At 36.5% G+C, this 26,265-nt stretch overlaps 1 protein-coding gene across 1 annotated transcript; it reads left to right on the top strand.

The window, feature by feature from the left end:
- The first annotated feature begins 413 nt into the window (after nucleotides 1-413).
- On the top strand, nucleotides 414-25,895 carry LOC138304728 (uncharacterized). The gene is made up of 10 exons (XM_069244973.1): nucleotides 414-739; nucleotides 10,402-10,456; nucleotides 10,961-11,080; nucleotides 11,632-11,735; nucleotides 12,190-12,364; nucleotides 12,733-12,872; nucleotides 19,252-19,305; nucleotides 19,678-19,741; nucleotides 20,014-20,151; nucleotides 22,871-25,895. Exons 1-10 carry the CDS (start codon nucleotides 617-619, stop codon nucleotides 23,548-23,550), a joined length of 1,653 nt encoding a protein of 550 aa, XP_069101074.1. The 5' UTR covers nucleotides 414-616; the 3' UTR covers nucleotides 23,551-25,895.
- Nucleotides 25,896-26,265: the final 370 nt, after the last annotated feature.

Consider the following 26,265-nt stretch of genomic DNA (forward strand, 5'->3'; position numbering starts at 1 on the left):
TTCTTAAAGACTGATTCTCAAAGCTAATAGTTTTATTTCTAAACACAACTACATGTAAAATCAAATATATTTGTGCTCACAGTCATCCCCAAATATACCGAAGTAATGATGGTTAAGACATAGCATTTGGTTAATTTAAAGGTAGGGTAGACACGAAGAACTAACTAGGAGCCAAGACGATAAAATGCCTCCGTATATGAGTATCATTAGAATAGGGCATATATGGAGGAAGTAATTACAGAAACCTGCTTTTATAACTTGTGGATAATTCACGTCGACACTTGTTTGTCTGTGATGGTAGCGTGACCATAGAGTCCCCACCTTAACTCAATCTTTGAGCGTATTTAAGTATTGTGACAAAGTATAATAAAGTATTGTCAAAATGAAGCGAGTCCACATTGACAGCTATACAACATTTGTGAAGGGAAACACCTTTCAGGTTTTTACCGGTTCTATTTTTGGCTAGCGTCCTCTTAACAATGTATACACTGTAACCATGGCAATTTACGGAAGCTTTGGTGAAGTTTTTTATCGGTGAAAACAACCTATTCGTTCCATTTGATGAACAGAACTCGTGCATGCACGTACATGCTTACTCGTCTCGTCAAGTCAAGACATGTCGTCTGCTCTAAAGTTCGTCGTAATACTGTATGCTGTGATCAACCTTGCTAAATGTAGTCCACTGCAGACTGAAATAGATAGCGCAGGTGATTGGGAGATTTTTGAGTGCGTCATACAGGTGAGTGAAACGAACAAAAATATTTGCGTATTTGCGCAAATTGCAAGCAAAAATTGATCACATTTTTTATATTCCTTTGTAATAATTATTACTCATTCATTAAAGATTCTTTAACTTCAATAAACAAATAATGGACATAAGTTTGGGCATGAACTTTAATTATACAAAAAAACACAAGAACACATACAAATTAATAAAGAGGATAATTTCCCCTACACAAAATAAACAACATGAACATGAATATATAGAGATATAGGAGCCCGTGCAAGGGTCCAATAGATAAGATAGTGCGTTACAAAGTAATGCTACTTATAGTACGACTATACGCAAACCCTCTACAGCTATAAATTGGGTGGGAGTGGTGGGTTTTTGACGAAAGAGCAGAGCACGCTGGCTGAGCTGTAGCGGCCATGATGCCTAGCGGACGAACAACAAAAGAGTTCGTCAGGGGGAGATAACCAGGATACACCTGTCGATAGCTAGCATGTTTAATATACATTAAAATTCAATTTATTCTAAATTATCAATTTAACTTCAATAAACAAATAATGGACATAAGTCTGGGCATGAACTTTAATTATACAAAAAAACACAAGAACACATACAAATTAATAAAGAGGATAATTTCCCCAGCCCAGTGTTGAAAATTAAGGTTATTTAAGATATGGTAAGTACAGTTATAAGTATGGCAAGAATAAGTGGTGTAATAGTAAGGGTAGTGGTAAAGGCAGTCAGCGAGTATGGTATTGGGAATAAGAGATGAATCTCGTACTTAATTAAGCAGGCAAGTCACAATTATTACAATGTCACAGTCACAGCCTCCAATGACTGACCAAAGTTGACCATGGTCGACAATTGTTTTTCGAAGTTCGGTTCAAGGTAACGAAGCACTGCATCACTGGCCCAGTGGCCCATAGTCTTGATTTGGTCCACGGGGACACCCTGTTTGTGCAACCAGGAGGCTCCACCTCTCCTAAAGGAATGACCTTTAATGTTTGATGGATCAAGACCAGCTAGGCGGAGAGAGCGCGCGAGACAACTGCGAAATTCCTGGTAAGTAAGGGCTTGACGCGGAGATGACAGGAAAAGTGGACCCAAAGGGTCTGCCATGGGTGTAGATTTTAATAACTGACTGATAGCGCGAGCAGGGCAAAGTACATGGTTTGTGGATATTCGTGGTAGTAGAACCTCCATCACCTTCTCACGATACTGAATAGTTTTTGTCCAACGAAACCGGAGAAGGTAACCCCATGAACATGGGGAAACATCAATACGCCGTAGATCCCTCGTGCTGTTGAATGTAGAGTGTACGACCACGTTGCCTGGCCTAAGGAGACCATAAAATGCCACCAAGCAGGCACACCAAAATGAAAGGGCAACTGTCTGTGAAAGGTCCAGAGTATTATAGATCTGTATTAACACTTGTGGGGTTATCGCGTCCACTGGGATTTGAGCCGTACCTAAAGCCCGTTTAACCCCTCGTAACTCAAGGATTATGTTGTAGTCCTCCTTAATTGGGTCAGGGTATCCTGAAAGTTTATGAATGTGACCAACGATTGTGAGGTACTGGCGCACAGTACTGTAGTGAAAATGTTTTACCGATGCTAAGTAAGCCACATACAACTGCAGCATCTTGGAAGTCGCTGGTACAGGAGAATAATTCATCTTGTCACAAAACTCTGTATAACACTTGAGGTGCGAAGAGTAGGTGCTAGATGTAGACTTAGCCCACGCCTGTTGCTTGAAGTCCTCCGCTGTAGACAGGAGACTGGACTTTGTATCCCCATCTGGAATAGATGAAGTTTAAAGACATGTGATAAGCCAAGCTGCATGGTTCAAAAGTTTCGCATGACAAAGTATATGATGGAATGAGATCATAGAGTAGAGTTAGTTTTATCCCTTTCCTGTAGCCTAGAACAAGTATCAGCGATTACATTGCGAGCTCCAGGTAGGTATATTGCTTTAAGCGAGACATTGACAGACGCACATATCCAGAATAATACTCGCAATATCATCATTGACAGTTTATTCCGCGAAGACCCTTTGTTAACCCATGCCGCGGTGGACTTATTGTCAGTATAAATGATAACTCGCTTATTGGCCAACACAGAACTCCAACGACAGACCGCGAAGTATACTGCTAAAAGTTCCTTCACGTTAATGTGTGCACACTCAAACAGGGGGGTGTCTATCTGCCAATTTACGTAAAAATAGTCACCATCATAATAACCACCTGCCCCTGTGTTGCAAGCGTCTGTTTGGATTGAGGTTATTGGTTTTGGGTCCTGTATCAAACGAGTACCATTGAATGTCCTTAGAAAGGAAAGCCACCAATCTAAATCTGCATGGAATTCTTCGGATAACAAGATCTTATGATGATTGTGATGCACAGAGTCTTTAAGATCAATAATACGCCTTAGAAAGGTACGGCCCCCTGTGATTACCTGGGCCGCCCAACTCAGTTTCCCACACAAGGTCTCCAATTGTTTCCGGCTAGCCCGACGTTTAGTGGAGAATGCATGTAGCAGGTCTGAAAATTCACACAATTTCGCCTCAGGTAATGAGAGATTCATATCCACTGTGTTAATAACAACCCCGAGAAAACAGACTGTGGTTGATGGGCCTTCGACCTTTGACCAGTTTATAGCGAAACCCAAGGTACGGAGTAGCGCGATAAGTGTGTTGAGGGCATGTAAGCAGTGATTGAATGTGTCTCCAAATACCAGAAAATCATCAAGATAGGATATTGCGATGATATTAAACTTCCTATGCAAAATCCTGCATACAGCACTGCTTAAACGTTGGAAGATTTGCGGGCTTTTAGATGATCCAAAGGGCAGTTTGGTGTCAAACATATAAGATGGGGTCGAATCGCCAGTGAAGGTCCACTTGAGACCTGTGCCTGAATAATTGCTTGGATGAATATTTACCGAGCGATATGCATTTTTCAGATCCACTTTGGCGAGAAAACATCCAGGTGTAATGTGTTTGACGGCTTGCCTTAAATCCATGTAAGTACATGAAGTGTCTGAATTTATGTAATCATTCAAGGAAGCACCCTTTGGTCTGCTGGCATCGTGAATGAGGCGAATATTACCAGATGATTTAGGAATGGCACCAAGGGCACTAACTATGCGCGGCTTTTTGTTTGTAACTATGTAATTGTTATTGTTTATCTCACATTCAATCTGTTTTTCTACGAGGTCAAAGTACAGGTGACAAGACGTATAGTTTTCCATCTCCACATCTGTAAACGAAGTGTCTGGACTACTATCAATTATTTTAAAACCGTGTTGAACCCCCTCCAATATAAATTCTCGGTCAAAATCATCCTCAGGCAAATATTCTGTCCAGCTGTCCAATTTGAGATTGGGGCTAGACAGTTGGGTAGTGTCAGTCACTGATGTGTGGAGGGGGGTGGGCCTTTTTTGAGACTGGGTGTTTTGTTGCCGGGTGATCTGATGAAAAGCACAGGCTACAGTTATGTGCCAACCTGCAGGAGGGAACCTCACAGCTTTCCATGTTAAATCGCCTACAAATTTCCTTGCCGTTTGGGAGGAAAGGGCCCCTACGACGTTTGTTATTACCGGTCTGCATATTCACTGACTTACTTTTGCCGTTGTCTGAGAGTATCTGGGCCGTTGGACCATTGGGTTTAGAGATGAGTTGAAAATCTTGCAAATCGCGCCGAGATGACCCCCAACGAAATTTCTCCCTATATTGAAGTTCACGGTACTCTTTATCGTATAGGATAACGCTACCTTTGATGTATCGGTGGAAAAAGCGAAACACACCCTGAGTATATCGAAGGTAATCCTGAATCCCCTGATTGTCAATGTCCTGCTTCTCTATCATTTTTAATAGAATAGCGATGCTGGAATAGCCCCATTGCTCGACTGACAGATTGTAAACATCGGTACGGGATTGTCTATTGAACTTAATACCATCTGAATCAATAGTGACAGTGTCTCTTTTTTCGATTGTCGGTTCTTCCCATATGAAATCCTTTATCAGATATGGTTTGTCTTTAGTGGAATTGGCGTTACCAAACAAGCTAGAAAACATGTTCAAGTTCAAATTCTCCCTACCTTGACAGCTTCCACGTGTAGCTTCGGGGGCGGTCTCGGTACCGATTTCTTCCGTTTGAAGTGATACGATTGATCGTTTAGTTTTCCTTATCCGAGACAGCAAATCAAGCCGTTTTTCCTCCATTTGTAATTGTTCCAACTCTTCTTCAAGATGTGATAAGTCTGTCGATGAGGAAGTTGTCATCTTTGGCTGGCGAGGTATTGACCTCGGAGTAGTGCTAGTGCTGCGAGTGGCGGGAGGCCTGACGGGCGCGAACTCCTCAGATTCCGATTCTTCCTCGCTAATGTGCATGTCAACAATCGCTTCTGCCTGCATCATGTTAACTTGGGCAATCGCAGATTTGGGAGAGCCCAGCTTCTTCGATAGAGGTATAAATTCTCTCGGCCGTAGGCTATACATTTTTTGACGAAAGAGCAGAGCACGCTGGCTGAGCTGTAGCGGCCATGATGCCTAGCGGACGAACAACAAAAGAGTTCGTCAGGGGGAGATAACCAGGATACACCTGTCGATAGCTAGCATGTTTAATATACATTAAAATTCAATTTATTCTAAATTATCAAATTAAAATATGTTATTCGAGTAAACAAATATGGTTGAGATATATATATGGGATTATCTTTCATACTTGAAAAACGTTTAAGTTGAGAAAAGAGATACTTTTTTTTTGTATCAGGACAGCATTATAATTTAATGGAGCTTTAAAGAACGAAAAATGATTATTTTAAAGGAATCTAAATTTGATATCAATTTTGTGCTTGCAGCTTTCTCGTGAAAGGGAGAGTATATAATTGAACTCGCAAATGGCAATGATTATTGATTTTAAAAGTAGATCGTTATATCCAAAATAAATATAAGGGGTCAAGTCGCGTCCAAAAGGCAAAACCGTATCGGAAAACCCAATGTGTTGGTTTATTTTATATGACATAACAGGTAAAGTTCTTATCTTACGCCCTTTCTTATATAAAAAAATCTCGACATGGTAATTCGGCCTCTGAAGTTGTGATATCGAGAAAATTACAGAATAGTAACTCTTTGTAATCGAAGATGCTATAGCCATTTGTAATTACATAGCCTGCCAACAGCTACTTGTAACTGCCCCATGTAGGATTATGATATTCATCTAAGACTATCAGATGCATCAACCATCCGGGCAATCGTCTAGAAATGCTACTTAACGACAACTAGACTATATCATATCGTATATTATTGTGTATAAAATACCCAAAGACTTGTTTTAAGTCAATAAATTTTTATGGCTTACATAAAAAATAGATAAAAACAATGATTATTTGATCACTACGGATTCTTGGAATGTGACACGTGCCGCGTGGTGCTCTGCCTGTCAGCGACTTTACAGACCCCCACCAAGTCAGTACCCTGACACGACGTTATCATTCGTGTCAGAGTTTATCAACACTTCATGTCACGTGACTTCAGCCATGTACCTGGTAATCCTTGTATTTACATCTGAGATAATCTAAATAAAACATGTCACATGACTTCAGCCATGTACCTGGTAATCCTTGTATTTACATCTGAGATAATCTTAATAAAACATGTCACATGACTTCAGCCATGTACCTGGTAATCCTTGTATTTACATCTGAGATAATCTAAATAATGAATACCTCTTTAATCTGCGGCAATCTAAATAAAACATCTGTTATACAATTTAATACGGCTATATGATGATATCTGTATTTACATCTAAGGTAGATAATCTAAATAATCATTACTTCAGCCAGGTACCTGTTGAACTTTGTATTGACATCTGAAATAGTCTAAATAAAACATGTCACATGACTTCAGCCAGATACCGGTTGAGCTCTGTATGTACTTCTGAAATAATTTAAATAATACATGTCACATGTCTTCAGCCAGATACCGGTTGAGCTCTGTATGTACTTCTGAAATAATTTAAATAATACATGTCACATGACTTCAGCCAGGTACCTGTTGAGCTCTGTATGTACTTCTGAAATAATTTAAATAATACATGTCACATGACTTCAGCCAGGTACTTGTTGAGCTCTGTATGTACTTCTGAAATAATTTAAATAATACATGTCACATGTCTTCAGCCAGATACCGGTTGAGCTCTGAATGTACTTCTGAAATAATTTAAATAATACATGTCACATGACTTCAGCCAGGTACCTGTTGAGCTCTGTATGTACTTCTGAAATAATTTAAATAATACATGTCACATGACTTCAGCCAGGTACTTGTTGAGCTCTGTATGTACTTCTGAAATAATTTAAATAATACATGTCACATGACTTCAGCCAGGTACCTGTTGAGCTCTTTATGTACTTCTGAAATAATCTAAATAATACATGTCACATGACTTCAACAAAGTACCTGTTGAGCTCTGTATTTACATCTGAAATAATCTAAATAATACATGTCACATGACTTCAACAAAGAACCTGTTGAGCTCTGTATTTACATCTGAAATAATCTAAATAATACATATCACAGGAATTCAGCCAGGTACCTGATGATATCTGTATCTAAATCTGAGATAATTTAAATAATACATGTCAACTGACTTCAGCCAGGTACCTGTTGAGCTCTGTATGTACTTCTGAAATAATCTAAATAATACATGTCACATGACTTCAACAAAGTACCTGTTGAGCTCTGTATTTACATCTGAAATAATCTAAATAATACATGTCACATGACTTCAACAAAGTACCTGTTGAGCTCTGTATTTACATCTGAAATAATCTAAATAATACATGTCACAGTAATTCAGCCAGGTACCTGATGAAATCTGTATCTAAATCTGAGATAATTTAAATAATACATGTCACATGACTTCAGCCAGGTACCTGTTGAGCTCTGTATGTACTTCTGAAATAATCTAAATAATACATGTCACATGACTTCAACAAAGTACCTGTTGAGCTCTGTATTTACATCTGAAATAATCTAAATAATACATGTTAGAGGAATTCAGCCAGGTACCTGATGATATCTGTATCTGAATCTGAGATAATCTAAATAGCAAATGCTATATTATTTCTTTTATATTTGAGATAATCTATATATTACACGTTACACAACAGTATGCATGTTTCTTTGTATTGTCATCTTACTTACGTAGATATTCAAAGAAACATTTGCTGAATCAAATGATAAGTTTTGAATCGTTAAGTTGCTTAAAAGTGTTTAAAATTTTATACTAAACATTTAAATTTGTTGATAAAAGAATATGTACGAAAAGCAAATGTTGGATGTCATTTTGAGATTTGATATAACGTCCTTGAGTATCATTCAGCCAATGCCAAACTGAAGTAGATTGATTAGGGCTACTCTGGATGAGTAAAGTAATGGTGAAATATTGAGTTAAAATCCATGAAAATGAATGTGATGAATATCTCGTTAAGTTGAGAATGTTTCACACAACTAGATACACCTGGACCTATATGTAACCAGGCAAGCGTTACGATATCTTTGTATTCGGAAGATTTACAGATTTCATGGAAACACATAAACCAAAAAAGGGTTGTACCTGTGATAACTTATATAGCCTATTTAGTTTCCACTTTTTAACTAGAATTATGGGGAAGTTGTTGTTAACACGACAGTAACGAATTGTAAAGCAATTATAGTCGCTGTGCATATCTGGAGAAAACGCTTGTATAAATCACGTATTGCATTTCAACAAGTGTATATTTTATCTGGTAATGGTGCTGCATCACAAAAGTCATGACTATTTCTCTTTGTCCAATTGTCGTCAATCCTACATACTGACAGGTGTGATACTCTAACTGTCGTAATACTACACGATTACCATTGTTTAATAATACAAATTCATTCAAATTCTTTTCTACAGGCTTCCAAAAATGTTACAATTGTCCTGTTGACAAAGGCATAATCTTACTTGATAATGTTGTAACAGCTATCAAGGAAGGAAGGTATTTGTGGACGAAAACAAACCTATCCTGATACATGTATGAATTCAGCATAGGACAAATGAGACATCTGACAATAGTCTTATGTATGTTAAACTGATAACATCACGCGTCCCCACGCAAGCCAACACGTATAAATAAAGATCCGGGTTTAAAAAATTGTTTCACCGCTGTGTTATATGCATAAGACTTCCCTATTTAAAACACATTTAAATATGGATCATTTATTATATAATGAAGACGTTAGATATAGAGGATGACTAAGCCTGCTGGGTTCGATATGGTATCGCGACACTATAGCTCCAGGAAGTTAAATCAAGGGGAAGCTCTATAAGAAAGTGAAACTAGAAATGCTCCACTCCTACACACCAATACGGGAAGGTCGCACGTAATACAAGAAATAAATACTTAATATCCAGTTACCAGAGTAACCCCGGGATTAATACGTGTCACATGCCTCTGACATTTAATTGGTTTCAGAACACCAAATTTACTTTACTACCAATAGATAATGTCTTGAAGTCGGTTATTGAATTTCCGTCAGGATTACACACCCTTTGTAACTAAATTCTTTGAATTACAATCAATTAGGATCTTGCCGTGTTAATGCTTTAACGAGGAAAACAAATTTGAAATCATGAACCTAAATTAACCTTGAAACTAAATTGGCAGTTTCACATGAAAAGGGAGATGTCGCAAATAAGGAACACCAGCGAGAACGAACCCATAAGAAGTAAGACAGCGAGTGACGTATACATCACATGACAAATAACTGCACTGGGAATTATTAAAGTGATAATATTGTGACGTCACTATTGCATGACGTCATTATAACATTGCATTGAGGGGAGTAAGATGACTGTCGGGATATGGTACATGTATACGAGGATTGAAACAAATGCTGTTTTTTCCTGCAGAAGATAGTTCCCTAACTTTATGTTTAAATCTAAATCTTGTTTGAAGCAATACATACGATGTATCTGTGATACAAATCATATACTGTGCTTATAATGCAACAACATGGTTTAGAAATGAAGATAGCGTTGCAATGTGTCTCTTGAAGTATTTCTGCTATGAGGAAAGAAATAAAGTAGCGTTGCACAAAAATGTATTGTCTGATTAACATCAACATTGTCATAGACCCGGCATCCTCGATACTCCAGGGGTTCTGATCACTTACGATCTCTACAACCCTGGACTATATCATAGTAAAACTTGAGGTAACAGAACAGAGCAGGTAATTTAATCTTTGGAAATCAAAAGAGCTGCATAACGATACACTTTGATTGACTGTCTGACTTTTGAAGGTAGGCGTCGCTCTCTCTGTAGTCTTCAAAGCAATTTTTGCTTGCCTGTGATTGGTTCAGATTTTTTCCTCTGGGTTGTCTTCAGAATCGAGGATCTGAAACCGGCTACTGTGGACATCTCAACCATGTCATACTAGATAATTATTGTCTCAGGTGCAATAACCTTTACTGTTCTCTACACGTACATACATTAGTATTCCATTATCTTCAAATTACTTCATGACAGTCTGTAATCACCATTTTATTGATATAAAGTTTATCTTATCTACGTTAATAATAAACCGATCGAAAATAATATTTCAATCTGTTCATAATTTTAATGATGACGATTGGTTTGTTGTAGGATGAAATAGGATCCCAGAACTACGGGTGTGATGATAAGGAAATTCATTTTAAAGGTACGATAATACGAAACAGCTTAAAATAGATACAATTATTTACCGGTAAGACCTACTTTTATATATACATGTACCTTATTTCTCTGTATAATCTGTTTTGTAATACATCTTGGTGAAAATGAAGTAAAAGTAAGGCCTTTTTTGTCAATGCTTTAGAAATCTGCATTAAAACAAAAATATAAAACAAATGTGAAGTTTGATCGTAATAGAATAAAAATCATAACCCATATTTAATAAGCGAATGATTTTAATTTAAACAGAGCTTGTTATACCAGATGTGAATACAAATATATCTATAACATAAAAATGTCACAGTGACTAAAACAATATCTTTTCTCTGGACAATTATGTAAAATTTAAAAGATTAGAAACGAATATAGCGAAATAGGATAACATTTGACGCGAGAAATTATGTTACAGAATGATGTTTACATGTCCTCCATACAAGCATACCATGGAGGATGTTGGATTGTTGGATGAGGATTTATGATGTTTTGATTTTAGATTACAAAGAGACAAATGAGGACAACTGTGTGCCGACTGTGGATAGCTTACATATAGAAGATACGACGGGCATCGGACTGGTCACGTTCAGAGTGGAAACTAAAAGCTGTGAAAGAAATCGTAAGTCATCGTACATATTCCACACACATAATCAAACTGTTTAATTTTAATACAAGAATTTTGAATTTCGGTAATTAGTTGATAAAACTTTCTGTTTTTCCTTCTTTTTGGCATTTGTTTCTTTTTCCATACATTTAAATGTAACTCCCAAAACAAATATTATAACAGCCAAAATTAGTCATCAAGGCTCGATAACTCAGCCTATTTTAAAAAAGAAAGCTAATGTCAATTAATTAAATGACTTCTATTGTGGAAACAGAACACCAAAGCGTGAAAGATCATATATCTGTTTTCAATATCAGCTTACTTGATTCTATTCCTGGTAATTTCGTTTTTTAATTAGCATGACAGCATCTTACTAGATGGCTGTGACTGTTAAAGTAGAAATTACATACTCTTCAGGAGCTTATGGGTACATAACTACCCCGTGCTTTATCACCCCTTTTGTTGTAAATATTCTGCTGTACTGTCATTCCTCGGAAAGTATATCCTATTGAATAGTATTCCGATTCATCATGAATTAATGACGATTTTGTATTACTGATTTGTAGGCCACACGTCCAGGGGTGTGGTTCTGAAGCTAGAAATATCTGGGCCGTATGCTACCGATTATAAGGTCTTCAGATTGAGAACAACAAGTAGACTACATACAAAGGTATATTTCTTTCACTGTGTTGTTATTTTCGTGATAAATACACTTTCATAGTTTTAGCAACACAGTTTATATATGTACACAATCTTACGCCAGGGGGAATTATCGCGATCAAACGACCTTTAGGTAATTCGCCAAAATCCCCCCTCGCGTAAATTTCAATAGTATATAAGTAGGTAGCTGATTATAAGTAGGTAGCTGATTGTTCTGTAGGTTTGTGGTCATTATGATATACTGAAAAATTAAACGATATTGATTGAATAGGCGAAGGTCATCTTGATTTGCTGTGTAACTTTTCGTTCTTACCGGATTCAAAATTGATGCTTGCTGAACGCTCATATCTTTAACGATGATAAAAAAATAATGTTATATAGTAGTTTGTCTAGTGAACAGGATAAAATTGGGAAACAAAATTGTTTTTGTTTTAAACAAAGATAAAACTTTTGCTTTCTTCCAGGGCGACACAACCATGTACAGCCTGAAAGTTGTCTTACCTGACAAAAGCGGCTTGTTCATTGTACAAGTTGCACCTATACAGACTCAAAAGGATAACAACACGTTTGCGTCGCCATATTCAGTTGGGAGATTTGACAAACGAAATATCTATTATGAAAACATCAAACCCCCAGTTGGTAGGTATTGAATTACATGTGCTCAATTATGGCCTACTTTGGCCTGAATTGTCAGTATTCAAGTTTAATAGTATGACGGCTCTCTGTAACTAAAGCTTATATTCTTCCGCCACCTCACAGCAATTCTAAATATAAATTAAAGACCTTATGAACGCATGGGTTAATGCAACACGTATAAATAAGACAAATCGAAGCGTGAAAGACAATATTTTAATTTGTAATGCAAAAACTGTAGACTAATTTCTATGCCGAAGACAAGTAAATATTTCAAAAGAAAAAAGAACTCGAAGAAAATACTTTAATAGACAAAATACATATTATGTAAATATTATGTTATTGTCAAACGCTTTGAATTATACCTATTTCAGTACACGACATTTGCCAGTGTGGAGACATCGTTGATGTAATGAACGATACTATTGTCCTCAGTGGATGTAGCTCGCCATATCTTGTCTCCTCCACTGTGACACTCCAGGGAACCGACACCATCCATAACTCGTCATCGGTGGTACGTTAAATATCTAACATCAGCTTCAAGCCCTCCTCCAATGCCGTTAACATCTAAAATCAGCTTCAAGCCGTTAAACGATCTAAAATCAGCTTCAAGCCCTACTCCAATGCCGTTAACATCTAAAATCAGCTTCAAGCCGTTAAACAATCTAAAATCAGTTTCAAGTCCACCTCTCATGCCGTTAAACAATCTAAAATCAGCTTCAAGCCCTCCTCTCATGCCGTTAACATCTAAAATCAGCTTCAAGTCGTTAAACGAGCTAAATTAAGTTTCAAGTCCTCATCTCCTTTCATCGCGTTAAACGATCTAAAATCAACTTCAAGCCCTCATCTCATACCGTTAAACGATCTAAAATCAACTTTAAGCCTTCCTTCCATGCCGTTAAACGATCCAAAATCAGCTTCATGCCCTCCAACTATGACGTTACACAATTCGAAATCAGCATCATGCCCTCCTCTCATGCAGTTAAACGATTCAAATTCAGCTTCATGCCCTCCAACTATGACGTTACACAATCCAAAATCAGCATCATGCCCTCCTCCCATGCCGTTAAACGATCTACAATCAGCGTCATTCATTAATCCTTTGACGTTAAATGATCCTAAATTAGCTTCATGCCCACTTTCTACAACGTTAATCAATCCAAAATCAGAGAGACAATAGATACACTTACTGTGAAATCATTAATTTTCGTGGGGGTTTAATTTTCGTGGATTTCGTTATTTGACCAAAATCAACGAATTTACATCCCCACGAAAATATATATATCACACCAATGTCATGTAAGTTTATGCGTTCATACATTGTAGGATGATTATTACCTATCACTACATAAGGTCTATTTCGGGGACAAGCATGACAAGTTCAAAGTTGGAAAATCCCCCCTCATCCAAGTATCACGATGGATGAGAGGGATTCTCTGTAATGAAGCCCGGAGGCTGGAGAGTTAAATAAGCACTTGTCAACCTGTTGGGTGCGTGACACTGAAGTTCAAAGTTGAAAAAACATCCAACATAAGGTACCACACGTGCCTGACCCTGCACGGGGTCACCATATAAAAAGGCATGACCAAGCCTTGACACACGCTTTTTCAAAGAGATATGTTGGCAGATTATATGCAAACCAAGGGAGGGAAATTATTTATAAACATCCATAGAAACCCAGAGACTTGGGAGGGTATTTAACTCTCCAGCCTCCGGGCTTCATTACAGAGAATCCCTCTCATCCATCGTGATACTTGGATGAGGGGGGGATTCTCTTCCATTCAGCCCTACGGCTTACTAGTTAAATAAGCACCTTCAAAGAATCTGCCAACATTCCAAAGAAATCAGAAAACACAACGAAAACTCCAAATAAAGTTCATTCTTTCATTCATTCAATGCAATAAAATACACGGAAATTTCATTTCTCTGTCTGTAACACGCTGGTAGCAAACACACTCGTGTACTCAACTTCCCGGAGGTAAAACCTCCTGAAGGTATTTGCTGAAGCCCAATTGGCCGTCTCCAAGATGTCTTTAAGTGATGTTCCTGCCGCATACGCCGCAGACGCCGAGGCTCCTCTCAATGAATGGGCCCTAAACTGCTGGCCCACTCCTGCCATCGTCATGGTTTCCCTGATCCACCTCGCTAAAGTAGATGTAGATATCTGTGAACCTTGCCTGAAAGAAACTAACAATTTGTTACTCTTCCGCAAATCCACAGTTTGTAACACATAATATCTAAGGGTTGTTACTACACACAATTTCTCCTGTGCATATTTGTGCAATACCACTTTATATAATGGCCTTGAAGGCTTAGACGTTTTCATCAACTCGGGCACCGTGAATATAACAGAGTCTCCAAAATCTTGCATATACCTAAGGTCTAAATTAAACAATGTCTGTGCTCTCTGGGCTGTTGTTTACGCTATCAAACAAGCCAACTTCTTTGTTAAACTATCCAACTCCAAAGACGCTAACGGAAACATATCCCCTAAATGCTTCAACAACGGAGCTACATCCCATGTTGAGGAGTATCTGGGCCTAGGAGGATTAGAATTAAAAACGCCCTTCATAAATCTAGAAACTATGAGATTGTTTGACAGACCAATATGTCCCAACAAAGGCAACGTCTGAGACAACATACATTTATGTGTATTTATCACACTGTAGGATTTACCAAGGTTATGCAGATGAGTAAGGTAAGCTATCAACTCCTCGACAGCGGGACGATTGGCAACAACCTGTCGTTCACGACACCAAGCAACCCAGTTGTTCCATGCCAAGTCATATTGTTTGGATGTGGATTGTTTCCATGAGGAGAAGACAAGCGTGGCAGCCTGTCTTGAAAAACCCTGCTTTTGCAAGCATCTCCTGACACGCAACATGCGATCAGTCTCAGGCTGTTTCTTAAGGGATGAGGATCCCCTTGTGGGGACAGTAGCAAGTCTCGCCACCTCGGCAGACGTGCGGGAGCATCCACAACAATGTCTAATAGAGTAGGTAGCCACGCTTGGTTTCTCCACAATGGAACAACAACTATCGCCATACTTACTTTGTCTTCCTTTATTTTGTGCAACACACGGCTGATCAGACTGAAAGGAGCAAAAATATACGGTAAGTAAATCTGACCATGACATAGCGAAAGCATCATAAAAGCAAGCATCTGGATCAGGATACCATGAGACAAACTTTAAAATCTTAAAATTTAACCTACTTGCAAATAGGTCAATATCTGGGCTAAAGAAATGACCACAGATCCTATCAAATATCGAGGAATGTAACGACCATTCCCCAGAGGACTGCATTGACCTAGACAAATAATCAGCATCCACATTCAACACCCCTGGTATGTGGGCAGCAGAAATATAAATATCTCTCTCTGTACACCATAACCACATCTCCTTTGCTAACTCATTCAACTCCAATACATTTCCACCAGGTTTGTTTATATACGCAATCGTACAAACATTGTCGGTCATAACCCTTACATGAGTACCTGATATGTCTGAACAAAAAACACCTTAAAGCCAACCATACTGCTTTCAATTCCAAGACATTGATATGACATTCCTGTTCTGTCACCGACCACAGTCCTTTCGTCATCTGAGATCCAAACTTAGCTCCCCATCCATCACCGGAAGCATCCGTTTCTAAAACAACATCGGGATCACAAGACCTTATCGGGCGACCATTCATCCTGTCTACATTATCCTTCCACCATTCAATCTCTGCTCTAGACTGCCCATCTAAAACCACACTATCATCATAGGACAACCCCTCATGTAATGCCTTCGTCTTCTCCTTATCCACCAATCTATAAAACAGACCTGACAAACGGACTGCTCTTAGAGATGATGTAAACAACCCAATAAGACTAGCCAATTCTCTTAGAGAGATAGACTCCTGACATAAAACTCGAGAGCATGCATCTACGATTTTTCTCACCTTCTGTTCTGGCAAAGAAACCGTAAAAGTTTCTGAGTTAAGGAGATACCCAAGGTGGACAATAACGTGACTAGCAATGAACAAAGACTTCTCCGAACTAATCTGAAAGCCAGCAAGCTCAAACGTTTCAGCCAAGACTCTACAGTTTTTCTCACACAGCTCTTTATCCGCTGCCTTGACCAGTGAATCATCTATGTAGTAAAAAGCATGTATACCCTGACTGCGAACCTTTGCCAAAATCGGCTTCAATACCTTAGTAAATATCCGAGGGGCACTTGTCAATCCAAAAGGCATAGCTACAAACTCATACAACCTACCCCTCCATTCAAATTTTAAATATTTCCTGTGCTGCTCGCAAACTGGTATACTGAAATACGCATCCTTCAAATCAATCGAGGTGAAAAAAATCACCCCTCTCTACTGATTCCAAAACAACCTCCAAAGTCTCTTGTTTGAAATGATGGTAAACAATGAATTCATTCAACCTCTTTAAATTGATAACAGGCCTGAATTTACCATTCTTCTTCTGGACCAGAAACAAATTTGAAACAAACTCGCCTTCCTCATGCAATGACCGAGTTATTGCCCCTTTAGATATCAAATCATTCACTTCAGAATCAATAATCTCCATCTCGTCCTTACTAAAAGATATTTGTCCAGGCAACTTTCGTTGCACTGGAATCTCATTAAACTCAAGTGTAAGTCCACTCACTGTTTCCAAAATCCATTCATCATCCGTCAAAGACTGCCAAAAATCTAAATGTTTCTTAATTCTACCAGATGGAACACCTACCTTGGGAGCTATTCTTTCTTTTAGCTCTGACTCTGGTTTTGGTTCTGGCTCTGTTGTATACTGACGAGTCGCCGTTGACCTCGACCCCGCTGGCCTGACCGTAAAAAAAGCCTCCCTGAGCCTCTGAACTGACCATTATAGCCCCCTCGTCCTCTCTGGCCGTTCCAACCTCCTCGCTGGACCTGTTTTCGTGAAGACAAAACATTGAAAGCTCTATTAGATTCTGAAATGTCTCTCACTCTCTTTGCAAGATCATCCCCAAATAAATTTGAAGTAATCGGCATATCTTTGCCACACAAAGCCTGATAAGACGTCGGGAGGGCCTGTCTCATAAAATATCTACGCCTCACCGACAACATCTGTACAGCATTACCTAGCATCGACAAGGCATCAATACAAAGAGGCCTGAACTTCTCTCGGAAGTCTGCATGATTCATTAGTGCCTCAGTCAACTTCATAACTGGAACCATGCCGTCCGACACAGACTTCTGGGCTTCTTTTAACTGAAAATCCCTCGCCTGTAATGGCCTACCAATTTTACCCCAAATCTCAGGGTTACATCGTGGGACAGTCATATCACCACAATTTGCTGGTGTCGGATATTTCTCCGCCATCTTGGTCACATCGGACGCTTTCCTACACGCAGTGTTTACCAACCTGGCTAATCCCTCGTGAACACTTGGCCCCACCTTCGCATCCCCATAAATGTAGTCGGGGATGGCGAACAAATCCTCCGTAGCGTCCTGCTCTGTAGGTAATATGTCAGAGTAAATATCATCAAAATCCACTACGGATTGTTCATTATTGAGCAGGCCCAACGGGTCCGTCATATCAACAAAATCTGAGTTGTCAATATACTCGTACTCACCATTGGCATTGGCCTGTTTTCCTACGCCGGAACTCGCCCGTTTTACGTCTGCTAATTGCTCCTCCAGAGCCTTCATACGTTTGGCCATAAGTTGAATGTCGCTACCAGCGGCAGCGTCAACATTAACACGTTTCCTAACCCCACGGGGCACAGAAATAGTTGGGGCATCGCCTCCAACGCCGCCATTACTGCTATCCCGAACAACGTTCGGTGACTGCGGCTGCGCAGACTCATTCTCGCTGACATAAGCGACAGGGTCGCTCAAGCCCGAATCTAAATTCGGGAGGGGGTCGGGGAAAAAATCACACCCCTCTGCCTCTATTTCTCCTGGATGGAGAGATAGATCGTCATCCGAATCATCGGCCTCACAAGTTACCGATAACGGCAACCGTTTACCGCGAGCTTGCTTGCGACGCATAGTAAACCGTGAGTAATTTAAATAATACAACAAACAGCTGATAAGCTTAGACGTAAACGTCAAATTCAATAAGGAAAGGCTTCAAACTCCGCAAAATTAAAAATTAGAACAAAAACCAAATACACGCGTAGCGTAAGAAGAAACCTTCCCTTCTGGCTTTATGTCCGTCACGCACCCTGACTGACAAAAAAAAGCGTGTGTCAAGGCTTGGTCATGCCTTTTTATATGGTGACCCCGTGCAGGGTCAGGCACGTGTGGTACCTTATGTTGGATGTTTTTTTCAACTTTGAACTTCAGTGTCACGCACCCAACAGGTTGACAAGTGCTTATTTAACTAGTAAGCCGTAGGGCTGAATGGAAGAGAATATTGTTCAAACAAAGATAGTTTTCAGAATTTCATAGACTTCATCTTCATGTAACAACAAATAATTAAATGAGTATATCATGACTCTATCGATGTGCCAAGATAATTGTTTGTTGGACACATATGTAAAAACACTGGCTGAGTACCGACTCTAGATTGTGATTGTAACTGTGTTGTGTGGTAGAGCTTAGTTCTGCTTGAGAGATTAAACAATACAGATGACAGTGTCGACTGTATATTTTAGCGGTAATGTGTAAGGTCTTCTCCACGAATTTAAGTGCCGACGAAATTGTAAAATTTTAGAAACCACGAAAATTGAGCCCAACGAAAATAAATGATTATAAATAACACTCTATTATCACAGTCTATTATTTACAGTGCTTCTCTTTTCATTTCATCGAAATATTGTTGAATATCGCATATACAAAGAATATAGTATGCCATTTTATTGATGCATTGAATTTTTCATTATCACGATTTTTAGATGTTTATTTTCTCCGTTACAGAATACATGTGAGCATGTATATACAGACTTGGTCAGTGGGGATTACACTGTACTGGTAAGTCATTGAATCATATGAACACGTTTGTCTTGTTTGTTGTTGTTTCCCAATTACATGTTGTTTGCGTATTTATCTAATAAGAGTAAGAACCGGGTGCGATTTAATTATGAATATGCACAGGAAGTACATGTCTGTAGTGTAAGATTAATACTTCATGTTCCATTCTATATTTATTGGGTCCTAGATCTTTCATCGTCTGAACACGTTTCTTTTCATTTTTGTGACAAGTCAACTGTTTGCATTAATATTTTAACGTTCACATAGTAAATGCTTATATGAAATCAAGGTAAACGGTGTCTTTTTATCTACCATTTGACTTGCTAGTTTTAAGAACAATGCACTTAACAATTTGAAATCTGGATGTTACAGTCGCATCAGAAGTGCAGAAATGGCAAGCATCTGAAATGTTCAGAGGATGTGACGATTCCTGAAGGTGTGTGTAAATAACGGACAATGACATACATTGTTCAACATCGGCAAACCTTTCATAACACGACAATCAATTGGTACTTCAACGAGTTCGAATCCCATATGGCGCAGTTGCCAGTATATTTTATATAAACAGCTCAAGTAAGTGTCAGTGACACGACCTTGATGTAAATTAATTCAAGGCGTCGCTCTTTAAATGAAAGCTGACATGACTTTGATATAAGAGGAATAGTATTTTTGACATAATCAATAAACGTATTTATTTTCTTTGTACAGGTGAAGTGTATGTAAACAAAGCTGTGAAATCCCTGGATATAAAAAGGATTTTGGTCATCGCAGGGTTCGCCACTGGAGGTGTGACGTCATTAATTTTTGTGGTCCTGTTCGGAAGGCTTATACATCTTTACCACCGAGGTAGACCACTTGTGCAAAATTAAATCAAAATCTACAAGATATTTTATATAACAACAACAGTTGTTTTACAATCCAAACACGTTTAAGGAGTTTTGAATGATGGTTTGATAAAGTAGAATAGATAAATTCAAACTTGTCTTTCTCCAAATTGTATTGCCGTCTTGTAAACACGATTCACAAAATTGAATTGAAATAACACAATTTTCTTCGGAAAAAAAGATTATCTTCTAGAAAAATGCATCATTCACAAATCTATGATCTATACATATGACCATATACAGATTATCTTCTAGAGAATAATGCATCATTTACAAATCTATGATATATACATATCACCATATACAGATTATCTTCTAGAGAATAATGCATCATTCACAAATCTATGATATATACATATGACCATATACAGATTATCTTCTAGAGAATAATGCATCATTTACAAATCTATGATATATAAATATCACCATATACAAATAATCTTCTAGAGAATAATGCATCATTCACAAATCTATGGTACATACATATCACCATATACAGATTATCTTCTAGAGAATAATGCATCATTTACAAATCTATGGTATATACATATCACCATATACAGATTATCTTCTAGAGAATAATGCATAATTCCCAAATCTATGATATATACATATCACCATATACAGATTATCTTCTTGAGAATAATGCATCATTTACAAATCTATGATATATACATATCACCAAATACAGATTATCTTCTAGAGAATAATGCATCATTCACAAATCTATGATATATACATATCACCAAATACATATTATCTTCTAGAGAATAATGCATCATTTACAAATCTATGATATATACATATCACCATATACAGATTATCTTCTAGAGAATAATGCATCATTCACAAATCTATGATATATACATATCACCAAATACAGATTATCTTCTAGAGAATAATGCATCATTCACAAATCTATGATATATACATATCACCATATACAGATAATCTTCTAGAGAATAATGCATCATTTACAAATCTATGATATATACATATCACCATATACAGATAATCTTCTAGAGAATAATGCATCATTTACAAATCTATGATATATACATATCACCATATACAGATAATCTTCTAGAGAATAATGCATCATTTACAAATCTATGATATATAAATATCACCATATATACAGATTATCTTCTAGAGAATAATGCATCATTCACAAATCTATGATATATACATATCACCAAATACAGATTATCTTCTAGAGAATAATGCATCATTCACAAATCTATGATATATAAATATCACCATATACAGATAATCTTCTAGAGAATAATGCATCATTCACAAATCTATGATATATACATATGACCATATACAGATTATCTTCTAGAGAATAATGCATCATTTACAAATCTATGATATATAAATATCACCATATACAGATAATCTTCTAGAGAATAATGCATCATTTACAAATCTATGATATATACATATCACCATATACAGATTATCTTCTAGAGAATAATGCATCATTCACAGATCTATGATATATACATATGACCATATACAGATTATCTTCTAGGGAATAATGCATCATTTACAAATATATGACATATACATATGACCATATACAGATTATCTTCTAGAGAATAATGCATCATTTACAAATCTATGATAAATATACAATACAGATTATCTTCTAGAGAATAATGCATCATTTACAAATCTATGATATATACATATCACCAAATACAGATTATCTTCTAGAGAATAATGCATCATTTACAAATCTATGATATATACATATCACCAAATACAGATTATCTTCTAGAGAATAATGCATCATTTACAAATCTATGATATATACATATCACCAAATACATATTATCTTCTAGAGAATAATGCATCATTTACAAATCTATGATATATACATATCACCATATACAGATAATCTTCTAGAGAATAATGCATCATTCACAAATCTATGATATATACATATGACCATATACAGATTATCTTCTAGAGAATAATGCATCATTTACAAATATATGACATATTCATATGACCATATACAGATTATCTTCTAGAGAATAATGCATCATTTACAAATCTATGATATATACATATGACCATATACAGATTATCTTCTAGAGAATAATGCATCATTTACAAATCTATGATATATACATATAACCATATACAGATTATCTTCTAGAGAATAATGCATCATTTACAAATCTATGATATATACATATGACCATATACAGATTATCTTCTAGAGAATAATGCATCATTTACAAATATATGACATATTCATATGACCATATACAGATTATCTTCTAGAGAATAATGCATCATTTACAAATCTATGATATATACATATCACCAAATACAGATTATCTTCTAGAGAATAATGCATTATTTACAAATCTATGATATATACATATCACCAAATACATATTATCTTCTAGAGAATAATGCATCATTTACAAATCTATGACATATACATATAACCATACACATATTATCTTCTAGGAAATAATGCATCATTTACAAATCTATGATATATACATATCACCAAATACAGATTATCTTCTAGGGAATAATGCATCATTTACAAATCTATGATATATAAATATCAACATATACACATTATCTCCTAGAGAATAATGCATTATTTACAAATCTATGATATATCATATCTCCATGCTATCTACACTTAACAGATGTAAAGAGACTGAGAGAAAAGGAGAGGAGAAGAACAGAACAAAGTGACATTATGCTTGTTTACACCTCTGACGCTGGGCCGAAGGAGATGATTAGCGAATTTGCGGATCTACTTTGGAAATCTACCGGAAAACATGTCCATTTTGCCGACGACGCGACCTCGCAAGGTCAAAGGTTCAGCAACAAGTTTGACTGGCTAGACGTATGTGTAAGAAAGAGTTCCAACTTTGTATTTATAGCGTCTAAAGAAATGCTTGAGCTGCTTGAGTGGAAGTGTGATGGGAAAACATCATCAATGCCAACTGGGATATATGCTGAGAGTGAAAAGACATGGTTAGCGGGAATTTTCTGTCACCTCATGGACCTACTAAGAGCAAAACTATTTTACAAACGTAAGAGGAGTCAGTGCTTTATAATATCGTTAACAGAGGACGGGATAGGTGGGCAGCATGATTACGCCAATCAGATGGCACACATGAGTCTATTTCAGAATAAAGGGACGAAGATATATAGTGTTTCACAGAAGAAGCCGCGAAGCGTCCCCGTAAAGTTCATCCAGGCACTGAAAGGTCATAAGGTCGAACGAACAACAGTGCCAGACGAGGACGTCGAGGCTGGAGATACGGAAAATTTGTTACCACAAGTACCATCTAATGAAACGATTTCTGATGTTATGTAAAAAAAATTCTCTTTATTTGGTTGCCAGTGATATTATCAGTGATCTCTAAATTGGTATCCTGTAGTATAGATATATTGGTAAATGTCATTTACATGGACATAATATCGAAAAAACAATAAATCAGACACCTTGATACCTATCTATTGATGAGTAAAGCACTTACTATCCGAAAATAGATCAACTTACGACACTTTTGAATCTGAACAATTCCTCAGTACCTAGCCCTGCTGTCTATTGACTTTTTACCCCCTGCCCCTCCCCTTGATTATATTTTGTATGTTTATTTTGATTAAGTAGTGTTTATTGGTATTTATTTTTTTATCTCAATGGAATATTGATTTTATTTTGTATTTTTATCAATTTATACCATCGAATATTTTTCGTCTTAAATTTCATCTGTGTATCTTGGTCAATAATTATATCCTCCGACTAAATTGTACATATATGGACACGTATTAGGCTCACACAGGAAAATACACTGTCGACATATAATTACCACTTAACCACTTTAATTTCGGGAAGATATTTAAATAACGGTCGGCAATTTATTTTGTTTTTTAGTTTTTTTTTCTTTATGAAAAACACTTTCCTATGTGAGCCTAATACGCTTCCGTAGAATACAGATTCGATGCTAATGTTAGCATTTTAGTATGAAAAGTATTGATTTGTGCTCAATAACAGTGAATAAGATTGTCCCAATATACAATGTAATACGTTTTTTAGTTGCTGTATAATCATATAATTTATCATGACAATCCATATTTATTTACATGACCAAATGTTTTATTACACTTTTATTGAACCGCAGTATTTTTTATACGTAAATTTTATATACAATTTTTCATTATTATTAATATTTTTTATTTACAATTATATAGATATTGATTATTCCCCAAAAGGTCTCCTTTCGTATTAGAAAATATTATATATGAATAGTTAACTACAAAAAATATATCTCTACTTTAATATTCATATTTACTTCTGAATTTATCATTGTTTTATCAAAATTCTAAATCAAAATATATATTTCGTTATCTATATTTACTGTTATATTGTATTGTGTGTTAGAACTGCCCATAATGATATATCGAATATAAGATGCATGTGATTATTTTTTTATTGTCAATTGTTTACTATTGCCGTTATACGCATAGGATCTCAGAAATGTGTTCAGTTTATATATTTGATAAAATAAAAGTTGTGAGTCAAGGCGAATACGTATAAAACAGTGTGGACGAGTTTCATATATCAAATTTATTATTTCAAAAAAATTGGCAAACAATTTTGGATATTGGAATCCATACTCGATACTCCATGGGTTACTTTCACTGTCGTTATATCAACTCTTGAACTATCTCAAAGAAAAACAGAATGCATTTTCAGGAAAACCTGAACAATTACATAAACTTCCTTTGATCAAAGTAATACAGTCAACCAAAGTGTACAGTTATTCAATTCTTTTAATGTACATCAAAAAGCAAATTACCTGTTCATTTAGTGTCAAACACAGAGCCTTCTAGTTTTGCTATGATATGGAGATACAATGTATGACGTCATTGATAATATGGAGTATCGCGGATGCTTCATAATGTGCTTATAAATATGATATATTTGATACAATTGGTTTTGTCGTCACCTGTAAATGCAGCTACATATTTGTCCATACTATATCTTAAGATGTTTAGCTTTCTTGGATATTGGAGTTCACACAGTGACAATATTGTGGCAGCTTTTCCATATACCAATAGGCGCCTACTTTTCACTTTATAATACATAAAATTTATGTGTTTCTTAAATGAATGTATTGATGATATCATTTATCACATTATTTTTTGCCATATTTGTTTTACTTATTATGAAAAAAAACATATATAAGTATAATTACGAGATACTTTGTGATTTGCTTAATAATGTTGTATGTTTATCATTGCAGTTATTGAGTATTGACATCATAATGAGATTCCATAAAAGAATGCCAGCTTAAACTTCACCCATGCTTATTTCTACTTGTTTTACTGTCAGTTGTCTCTGTAGTTATAAGACAGTAATGTGTTTAATATACAGATTTAGACAGGGCGACCTTTTGTCGCTTCATCATTATTCTTTTTAGTACTTATTCAGTACAAAGTGCTTTATTGCTTCAAATAAAAAGAAACACTACTTTTCATTTTTGTTGTATCAATGTTCATTTTTCTTAAACTAAACGTAACATTTAAGAACGTTTTCCTGTTCAAGGTATGTACATATGCATATATGTCTGTTACATGATAATTAGATAATTCATCTTAAATATTCCCTTCATGTGCTTGGTAATTTTGGTGATTTGAAGTCGTGACTACAAAAATTGATGCCATCTTCCCATCTAAGATGAAAATATGACAAAATAAATCGACTGCAGAAACATCCTATAATAATTAATTTTCTCTTTGCTTCTGGCTTTCTGATTGGCCTATTCATTATTTTTCATTCCACGATGAAAAAAAATCCGGGAATGGCGCGGAAACCCGACGTTATTGTGACGTCACAATAGGAACATTGGCGTAGTTGCGTATTGATTTGGAAAAAATAATCTCTTGGAAAAAAATCAATGGAATCGTACGTGTAAACGTATTTCATTTTATAAAGTAATTAATTATAAGCATTGAAGTCACTATTTTTTAATTTCATCGGGTTGTGAAACAAATTTTGTTTGCAAAGTAAGAATCCGCTATGCGG

The sequence above is a fragment of the Argopecten irradians genome, chromosome 12, assembly GCF_041381155.1.
Source record: "Argopecten irradians isolate NY chromosome 12, Ai_NY, whole genome shotgun sequence".
NCBI classification, from domain to species: Eukaryota; Metazoa; Mollusca; class Bivalvia; order Pectinida; family Pectinidae; genus Argopecten; species Argopecten irradians.